This window comes from Siphateles boraxobius, unplaced genomic scaffold (assembly GCF_051911475.1).
Source record: "Siphateles boraxobius isolate OS27281-9 unplaced genomic scaffold, OSU_SipBor_1 66, whole genome shotgun sequence".
In the NCBI taxonomy this organism is placed as follows: Eukaryota; Metazoa; Chordata; class Actinopteri; order Cypriniformes; family Leuciscidae; genus Siphateles; species Siphateles boraxobius.
Window position 1 is genome coordinate 19634269 of NW_027509193.1, and position 10861 is coordinate 19645129.

The 10861-nt window shown below is 36.2% G+C and overlaps 1 protein-coding gene across 2 annotated transcripts; it reads right to left on the bottom strand.

Moving 5' to 3' along the window:
* Nucleotides 1-8: 8 nt before the first annotated feature.
* On the bottom strand, nt 9-4279 carry rcn3 (reticulocalbin 3, EF-hand calcium binding domain). Of its 2 annotated transcripts, none has more exons than XM_077212843.1 (8): nt 4187-4277; nt 3617-3838; nt 3330-3523; nt 2943-3115; nt 1909-1969; nt 1709-1800; nt 1513-1620; nt 9-164 (listed from the first exon to the last, which is right to left on the bottom strand). In XM_077212843.1, the coding sequence occupies exons 2-8, from the start codon at nt 3829-3831 to the stop codon at nt 60-62; spliced, it is 948 nt and encodes a 315-aa protein (XP_077068958.1). In that variant the 5' UTR covers nt 3832-3838; nt 4187-4277; the 3' UTR covers nt 9-59. The 2 variants fall into 2 exon arrangements, with proteins under 2 accessions (XP_077068958.1, XP_077068957.1); XM_077212842.1 differs by lacking the exon at nt 9-164 and adding an exon at nt 368-1343 and having other exon boundaries at nt 4187-4279.
* Nucleotides 4280-10861: the final 6582 nt, after the last annotated feature.

Sequence of the window (10861 nt, forward strand, 5' to 3'; positions counted from 1 at the left end):
CATTTGTCTTATTTTAATAGTTTGAAGAGACATTCAGGCTTTTTGCGGTCATAACAGGGTTAAAGTTCATCATGATCTTCTACCAGGGACCCAAAGTCGGTTATTGTGCTAACTTTAATGAAATCCATTTTCTCCATGATCTCACTGATAGAGAGACGACCATCCTGAGAATGACAGCAAAGGACACAGACACAATTTGGAAAATGCAGAGGAGAAAGAATGATTTAGTTTGAAAAAAGAGATTAAGAATAAAAGTTAAGAATAAAAATGATTTCATAAGCTTTTGTGAGTAACAATTACACCTCCTATCAGAATGCAATGCAATGTCTTTGTGAGAACACAGAAATTAAACCCCAGTCCAAAATTATTTTTTTTAAAACCAACATGGCTTTATTTAGAATTCACAGAGAGAAAAATGTTCCACCAATACAGTGTCAATCACTTTTGTCTCCTCCCACACTTTAAAACTGAGAACAGTTGACTTAACTTAAAAAAATTGAGGAAACACTTAAAATTATTAATAAACTTAATGCTTAAATTGAAAAAATTAAGTCATGTGAATTTGACAATTCCACATAATTTAGTTTTGTTCAATTTCACATGAAGTCTATTTACTTAATAAATCATTTTATGGCAATGGGTTTCCTCTCTTTTTTTAAGTTAAGTCAACTGATCACATTTTATGGTGTACCTACTGAATCTAATGAATCACATAAGGAATTTTATGTTTGTCACATAATGAATCTTTCCCTCCCTTTTTTCTCTGGCTCATTTATTTATACCTCTTTTCATGCGAGTAGTATGTTGAACGTGAAATCACACACTACTAATGTGAAATTTACTTTGTAACAGTCAAAACAGGCCTGTTACATTGAATAGTGATGCAACTGGCCCTGTATTCAGTGCTGAATTCCTGAGCATCTCTCAGTGGAAGATGTATGTCTGTTTCATCACAATATAAGAAAGCTGGAGTGTCTGTTCATAAGGAATGTGCTTTTTTCATCAATTTTTTTTTTTGCAAAGGCTGAAATGTGTTTGACAATAAATAAAATGTGTATCTGTCTTAGTAAGATTCTTATGTTCATTGATTCAGAAGCTTGAAGCCTAACCCCTGAACTTTGACCCTGGAAATGTTCCTACCCAACAGGCAATGCTGTCCTTTTCATATACAATTTCCTGTCTTCTTACCTACACCCAAAATGTACTGCCCTCCCCTATACCCAGATATGCTAGCATTAAAGCTCATCATGTCTTTTAGTGAGATCCTCTCCGTAATTAGTCGCCTGGCTCCCAACAAACATGTTCCAGTTTTCCAGAATCTCCTTCTTTGTGATTTTGTCATCCTGGTTAGTCAATTATATGAAGCGGATGAAAGTCCATTGTGATTTCATTGGCAGCAAATTAAAAGAAAGACAGAGGTAAAGATTAATTATATTAACAATTGATTGGTATTTATGCATTATTGCGAACTAATGAAGCCACCCATATGTAGACCCAGTGGATGTCACTTACGTTGTCTTTATCAGTTTCGTGAATGAGATGCCGGGCCTCGTTATCAGCATGGTCCACTTCTCCAGGGAGGATCCATTGAGATACTTCATTGGCATCAAGGAAACCATCCTAGAAAAAACAAACCGTGAACCTTGAAAGAATAGCCAGGAAACACTCCAGGTGATAAAATACAGTAGATTCCCTTCCTACTGCATACCTTATTCATGTCTCTGAACTCTGAAAAGTGTTTCTTTTCTGTTGTGACCCAATCTGGTTCATTTTCTCCATCTTCAGGGGTGAACATGTCCCCTAGGGTCAAAAGGAACACATGCACTTATTTTCAATTCATATGGCCACAAAATATCAGTTCTAATGTATGTTTTTTTTGTTTCCCAGGAAAACACTGTAGAAATGTACCAATGTATTCCTGCAGATTAATCTTGCCATCACCATTCTTGTCAATGTCTTCAATTGTTTCCTGTAACATTGAGAGATAAATGTTTAGTGATCTATTCCATTGCTTCTCAGGTGGTTTGTTCTAATCTGACAGGATAAATGTTAATGTTAAATAGCGAAACATATGGGTGACAGCATTTATGGTAATTCATGTTACTTGGCCATTTTTCCCCAGCTGATGTCATGTTAATAATAATTTTGCATATTGTTGGCATTTGCAGTTTATGGTAATATTAATACATTTCAATGTTTGAAAAAAATATTTTAAAGACATTTGTGTACATTTAATTTATTACTTGTCCAACGTCACGGCAAAATACCACAGGTGAAGGGTAAAATATTTAATTAACAGACATTGCCATTCTTCTCCAGTTGATTACTTGCATTAACAATTACAAAATTGGTTTGTATTACAAGTTTTCTAAAATGTTCTGTTTAAATATGCAAATGTGGCTTTATCTGATTAAATATGCACTAATATGCATACATTTCCAGAACAGAAATCTTTTTAATGAAGCTTCATTAAAAAGATTTCTGTTCTGGAAATGTATGCATATTAGTGCATATTTTATTAGATAAAGCTTACGTTGAAAAGTTAGACTTAATTTTGAAAAGATTCAAAATTATTTTTCCATTTTGTTGACATATTAGAGTTAATTTTGGATATAATTTATTCATGTTTTTTTTAAATGTGAATTATATATTAACAAAAAAAAACTTTTTTATACATAGGAAAAGATATGTACTGTAATTGAAACCTTCAGATGCAAATACATAAAGTGTAACAAAGTAAACACTTAAATGTATATTTTGGATGTTTTCTTTCCACTTGTCTGAAAGAAGACCAGAGGAAGTTATGGAAGCAAAATATCAAAATTGACCAGTCATTTTAAAAAACAATAATTTTCCCTGCATTGTCTTGCCTTGATGTCTGTCCCTCTTTCTGATTTCTCTATCATAATAATCATCTGTTCCTTCCTCCATTATCACCTCACCTGTATCACAATGTGTCTCATGTGGTCGAACTCCTCTGGATGAAGGAAGGCAGTGAACTCTTCTCTGGTAGCGACACCGTCCCCGTCCCGGTCAGCGGACTTAAACCGTCTCTCATCTCTATTGAGCATGGCTTTGTAACTGGTCTTATCATCCACATCATCAAACTCTACATCTGGAATACAGCAACCATTAATATTCTTTCCTTCTGCAGTATGTATTGTCTATGTTTATGGTCTAAACATTATTTGCCCAGCATTGCAACATTCATGTTGCACTATTGTTGTAGATAATAAATATTCAATCCCCTTTAAAACAGCAGTTCCTCATTAAACATGATTAGCTGCCACACCCAAATAATTACTCATGTAATATCTTGTTTTAATTACCCATATAATATCCATATGTGGTGTTCTTGTACTCAATCCATCCAATCTTCCCATCCTTGTTCTGGTCGTACTCTTTCCAGTGCTTGTCCACGTTCTCCTCGATGTACCTCCTCTGCCTGTGCTTGATCCAGTGGTGTAGCTCAGCATGACTGACGAAACCATTCTTATCTGTGTCAATCTTATCCACAATCTTTCTGCATCGGGAATATATATATATATATATAAGTAAGACACATGCTGATATTATTCTGCTATTTTCTGTATCATTCTCACATATTAAATTTTACCCTAGTCTCTCTTTGCTCTCCTCAGGGCTTAGCTGGTCAAAGGTCTTGGCTTCCTCTTTTCCCAGGAAGGCCTCGTGGTCATACTGGAAACCATGGGCATCATCGTGAGCATGATCACTGAGGTCAGGCTTATGATGTACCCGCTTCTCCTGTGCAGGCACAGCAACCGTGACCCCAAAAAACAGGGCAAGTGTCCCCAAAAAGAGCAGCTGCATATTCTCCCTAAAGAGTGTGTGAGAGAGAAAGTCAGAGAAAGATTGTATTAATTCTTTCTGACCTGAAAAAGTAAGTTGCACACTAACACAGTCATTGTGCTTGGCAATGAAAATTTAACTTTATCTTCAATGGTCTCATTTAATTTTAAACTAAATTATACAGCACAGGTATCTTATTTAAACTTTCAGAAGAACCATCAACTATTTTATTTTAAAGCATAATAATACAAAAGAAATACAGCAGATAATGACTATAGAATGAACTATACAAAAGCAATTGGCTGTGAAAACTACAAATGTGGAATTTAGTTTAAAATGCAAATATTTTTAATCTTAAATTTTGTAAATGACTTACCTAGTCTGCAGTGATTTCTGCTTGAGTACACCCTGAAGTTGAAGAGTACGCGTTGGCACTGTTCTTTAAAGTGCACGTAAAATTAGGCGGGGCAACGATGTTACGTGCCCTCACATTTTTTTATTGACAGGAAAAAGAGCCAATCACACGACCAAACTAGGCGGGGCCGAGGAAATTTCTATGTTCTACTGGCTGCAAAACGCCACGTTGACACGCGAACGCGCATCTGAGAGTCAGGCGCGTTTTGGCAAACTGGAAAAAAAGTTTCAAGGACAGCTCATCTTTGACCGAAATATTGTGTCGATTGCGTTTGGACTGATGCATTAATGGACATAAATAGTTACATGCATGTTAAATAAACTTAATGTAACATGCAAACTGTTTTTCGTGAAGTCTTTAAGGCGCAAGTTCATATCCTTCTCAGTGGTCTTTTAAATTACTTATACGTCTCATATAGGCTAGTGACACACTAACTATTTTAAGAGTGCTGAGCGACCATGTTGTTTTGTAAATTAAAGTTAAATAGATTTGTTTTTTCTTTTTTGCGAGATGGTAAGTGTTAGGCTAATATAATTATTTATATTAGATATTCAAATTAATTAACCAATCATACCATTGATCAGCTCTACCAAACTTGGATGTCTTTTTTCCAGTAATAAACAAACATTAAGTTGTTTTGATTGATACTGTGAAGCAGCTTTGATGCAATCTGTATTGTGAAAAGCGCTATATAAATATATTTGACTTGACTTGACTTGACTTGACTAATATGTTGCCGCAATTACGTTGTTTCAGACTCAGGTTCAAAACAGATATTCTTCAGAATCTTTTAGAAACCCTCTTCCTCAAGTCCTTTTGATCTTTGTCAGATTCACACATGTTAAATGTCTCACGTGTTTAGAAGAGATAGATTTCGTCCTTTGTCTATAGCCTACTTTTTTCTTATTGTCTCATGGTCTATTAAACTCGTTTTTAAAGTTAAGTATCTTGTTTAAATGCCCTCATTACTCTGTTTTCAAAACAAACAAATAAATAAATCTGTGGCGATTTGAAAATCAAAAGAATTTGGGGTTAATGTGCTCTTATCGGGATAATGGAGATCATCCATTTTTGAAATACTAGTTCCAGAGCTGTATGTAGCCTATAATAAGATTAGCTGCTTTTGAACTTAACCTATTTTTTTAAATCTTCGAAATCTTCCTCTTTTACACAGTAGACAGTTATAACTAAAGCTTTAATCCTTTTTTATGCTCAGTTGGCATGCACTTTCAGAAAGATGACATGCAAAACAGTAATTTGTTTGTGGTCAGTTTGACATAAAGGAGAATACATCACAAATGCAATAAAATATATTGCAATAAAATAAATATAACTGTATTCCCTGCAATCAAACTTAACCTTGGTTTTGCTATGGCCGTGCTTTGCCAGTAGCTAGAAGTTCTAGAAGAAGGTACTAGGTTATGAGCAGGCCTAGACAAATGCAGATTTTAAAAACATGTTCTGGGGCAAATTCTGCTGAATGAACATAGCCTAAGTGTTAAATTGAACTGAGGGCTCTATAATAATATTGGTAGCTTAATGCATAATTAAATTAGCCAAAATATTTCCTAAACAAACACACAAGGGCCAGCATTCACTACTGTTTAATGGTTTGGGGTCAGTAAGATTTATTTTTTTATTTTTTCTAAAAATAAATATTCTGCAAGGATGCATAAAATGGATCAACAGTGACTAAAGACATTTATAAAGTTACAAAATATTTCATTTTCAAAGAAATGGTGTTCTTTCAGGATTACAGAATCCTGAAAAAACAACAACATTTATTACAGTTTCCATAAAAATATAGGCATGCACTATGGATCATGTGACAATGAAGACAGGAGTAATGGCTGCTGAAAATTCAGCTTTGACATCACAGGAATAAATCAAAATTTAAAGCTAATTAAAATAGAAAACAGTTTTTTAAATTGTAAAAATATTTCACAATATTACTGTTTATACTTTATTTTTGATCAATCAAATGCAGCCATGGTGAGCATAAGACATTTCTTTCAAAAACATTAGAAAATCTTACTGACTATAATGCTCCTGAATCATAATCATACACTGTTCGTTTGTTGGCCAAAGGAGGACTGGCCCCTGACTGAGCCTGGGTTCTCCCAAGGTTTTTTTCTCCATTCTGTCACCTGATGGGGTTTTGGTTCCTTGCCACTGTCGCTTTATTCGCCATTGGCTTTTGGCTTGCTTAGTTGGGGACATTTAACATTTAATTTTGAATTTAACAATACTATCACAACTTTACTTCCTGTTATCCCTGTAAAGCTGCTTTGAAACAATTTGTATTGTAAAAAGCCCTATATAAATAAAGGTGACTTGACCCCAAATTTTTGAATGGTAGCCTATAGTGCATAACTTTATGAATAAGGGGGGTTGAATTCTGCAGAAACCGACGTATATCCTTCGGCATACATTTGCATCCAGTTTCTACATTAGCCTATGAGACTATGAGTATTCTTGCACCTATGGATGCTATATGACCAGTGCCATTTAGCTGTGTCTACTTATGCCTCCTTCAACTTTATCGCCTCCTTATTCGGTTGTCTCTCGACCCCTCATCCTCCCTCACATCTTTTTGCGCAACTTTTCACACCTGCCCTCTTTCTTTACCTCTTTGTCTCTCTACAGAAACACACAACGCATTGTCCCTCGGCCCTCACCCCTTTTCTCTCTCTCTCTCTCTCTGTGTATGTGTGTGTCCCCTCTCTTCTCTCTCTTTGCCTGTGGCTGTGTGTCTAGTACCATGGAGCAATTGAAGGTGACAGGGCCGGGGAGAGGGAGGACGTGGCACTCTGTAGCCTGGGGGCACACAACAACACACAGACAGACAGAAAGAGAGAGAGATGGTAAAGGAAATGGGAGGGCAGAGACGACAAAATAAGGAAGAAGACAAGTGCTCTGGAACCAAACGGATGACAGAGTGATGGGGTGGTTGTGGGCCTAATGAATTATTTGTAATTGATGCATTAACATCAGTGGGTCTGCTGGATTTTGGCGTCGCACACTGGATCAAGTACTACACTTACTCCTTTACCACGTATTCATGCACTCTCATAGATGTACACATGTTTTTTTAAGAACTTGATGTTAATTTGTCCCGGCATTGTTGCTATGGTGACCTCTCTTCCCCCTCCCCCCCAGCAGAGAGAGAGAGAGAGAGAGAGAGAGAGAGAGAGAGAGAGGGTGACAGGGATGAACTAACAAGACACTGAAAAAATGTGCCCTGAAGGAGCGTACGCTCACACACCAGCACACATAATAAACGCGCACTCAACGTCACATTTGTGCAACACGCTGACACTAAATAATACCAACATTTTATTAGGATCTGTTCTCATTTGCTTCATTTTTGTAACTATTTCAAAAAGTATGACCCACACGGAGAAAGATGCTCTTCGTCTCCCATTGTGTTTCAGTTCAAATCCTTCGCCTATTTGTCTTTTTCCATGAATCCTCTGAACGAGTGACAAAGAAGGAGACGTAGGTATGGGGGGAGGCGGATGAGAGAGGAAGAGAGCGGAGGGTTTTGTCAACCGGAAATAAATAAAGCTGGCACCCTCCTTCTCCTCCGCCTCCTCTGTCTCTCATTTTCTTGCCCTCTGTGTCCCCCTTCCTTGTTTTTTTTCTACAAGGATACATGCATGGCCTCGTTATGTCTTCCCTTTTTCTCTCTTTCTGTTTCAGTTCCTTCGCTATCATGCGTGTACTGCATGAAACTCCTTGTGTTTTTGTCCGTGCCGTGACTGTGTCTGTTAACCTGATGTAGTTTGTCACATTAAAGGGACAGTTCAACCCAAAATGAACATTCTGTCATCATTTACTCATGTCATTCCAGACCGGTTTGATGTTATTTCTTCTGGAACGGAAAACGAGATGTTTAGCAGAATGTTCAAGCTGCTCTTTTCCATACAATGAATGGTGACCAGTGGGCATCAAGCCCCCAAAAAGCAGCATAAAAGTAAGATACGAGTAGTCCACATGACTCTTGCACTATATTCCATTGGTTACACTTTATTTCAAGGTGACAAACAGTGTAACTACACAAATAAGTACTGAGTAATATTAATTAACAATGTACTTGCACTCATTTCTCTAAGTGGGAGGAGCATTTTAATAATCCAAAGAATAAATAAATAAAGAAACTTTTCCACTGTAAAAAAACAAAACAACCTTTTGTGCAATGCAATACCATGCATGGATGGTAAAGGTTCTTTATGGATCCATAGATGTCAACAAAGAGCCTTTCATTTTAAGAGTTTACTAGGGTTATGGGTTAGTTTCTTGTAATTATGTATCATTTATTGGTATTACTATAGCAAGTACATGTAACGGTTAACTATGTCACATTATAACAAAGTGTTTCAAGTTTTCAAATGTATCACATAGCTTTGACATTCAGTCACCATTCACTTTTATTTTATTGAAAATAGCAGTGTGAATATTCTGCTAAACTCTGTGTTCCACAGAAGAAACAAAGTCATGCAGGTTTGGAAAGACATGAGGGTGAGTTACCTATGATAAAAATTCTTACTTTTGGGTGAACATTTTTTTTAGATGAAATTTTAGATGATCTCTTTAATACGTGTGTACATCTACTCCCATCAGTAAACTCTGTTTATGGGCATAATACCCTAGATTTAATAGTACAAAAATAGCAGTGTCTCCAAGGCTCCCCTTTGTCCAAGACAACATTCTCCCCTGCCTAGACTGATATGTACTTCAGTTGTAATAAAAATAAATAAACTCATGTCAGTGTAACCTTTGTTTGTTTTTGAGCATTTTATTCAAGATTTTGTTATTATAAATACATTTGAATCATTTTAAGACTTTTTGGGGGTGCCCTGAAAGTTGCTGATGCCCCCTAGTGGGCCCCGGTCCCCTTGTTGAGATACTGCCTTACAGTGCAAACATGAAAAGAAAAAAACATATGCTTCATAATTCAAAGATCGGTCTAATACCCAAAAGAGGAAAACAAAACCTCTTTGATCCTTCTTACCTCAAGCATTTGAGGTCTCATATTTATTCGACTTTTCCCCTAAGTTGAACCTTCATATTAACTAGCACCAAAATTTTCATGCTTGTATGTAATGTTTGATGAATAAGAACGGCAAGTCTCTCTCTCTCTCTCTCTCTCTCGGTTTTTAACGTGTCACAGGCTCTTTGGTTTTTAAAGTTAATCCAATAAAATATGCAAATATAGCATTGGGATTGTGACAAAGTGCGGTGCAGTGGAGGATAAACATGCTATATACACTCTGACGTGTGTGTGTGTGTGTGTGTGTGTGCGCGTGCGTGCGTGCGTGCGTGTGTGTGTGTGTGTGTGTGTGTGTGTGTGTGTGTGTGTGTGTGTCAGAAGAAAGGCCCTCGCACGCAGGTCTGAAAGTGTCTACTCATGTTTGCATGTACTAGTAAGTGTGAAGTTGTGTGAATTTGTTTTCTTCTCGTGAGAGAGGCAGTGTCTTGATTTAAAATACAAGAATATAAAGCTCTGTTCAATGTGTTTACCATTATTTAAATAGTTTTCTTTTAACCCTCATGTTCATTTTGGGCACCATTAGGCACCAATGCCACTTTTTATCCAAAGCATAAAAAGTATGCTTAAGTTAAAGTAATACTTTTCCATATTATATGATGAGAAAACATACTTACCAAGCTGATTTTTTTTTATAAGAAAATACAGTAAAAACATGAATATTGAGGAAATATTATTACAAAAGTAACTTTTATATTTGAATACAAATTTAAAATGTTATTTATTCCTGTGATGGCATTTTCAGCATTATGACTCTTCTAGCATCATTAGTCTTCATTGTCACATGATCCTCCAGAAATAGTCTAATATGATGATTTGCTGCTAAAGAAACATTTATTGCAGTTGTACTGCTTAATATTTGATGAATTTCGAAAGAATGGCGTTTATTTGAAATATAAATCTTTTGTAACATTATAAGTGCCTTTATTGTCACATTATTTATTAATGTAATGTACTAAATAAAGGCATTCATTTCTTCAGTTCTTACTGACCCCAAACTTTTCAACGCTAGTGTATATATAAAAACTACACCTGAACTATAACTTGAAGATACTTACTCATGCTAAAGGCGTATTGTGAAATAATGCATTGAAATTTTACATGACAAGATTCCCTGACTTCTGTGTATTCTGTCGAGATTCATTCTTAACAATTGCTTTTTTTGTTGTATATTTGCCGAGCTCAGACATTTTTCCGGTCCCAACCAGATGTTATTTGTCACTTGTCTGAAAAGCTTTTGACTACTTAATGATAAATCAAAGGGTCAATGCTTCATTTATATCAGCACACTGGATTTAGATTACTTCAGATAAACATATTTAAAGAATCTAAAGAGAAAATAACAATTATTTTTATAGGACCCCAAGTATAACAGAAAAGTAGATGTCATCAGTGCGGAGGGTTAAACCACCACTGGCCGCAGGCCGTCACAGAGCAGGTGCGTGATCCGAAGCTCTCTCACAGCTCTTGGTTAGCCATTTTTGGAAGTCCGTATCTACAAACAGCGAATTGCCTTTGTGAGACTTTAGAAATAGCTTTACGTCTCCTCTTTTTCAGTCATTTTTTGCCTCCACCGCTCTCTCTCT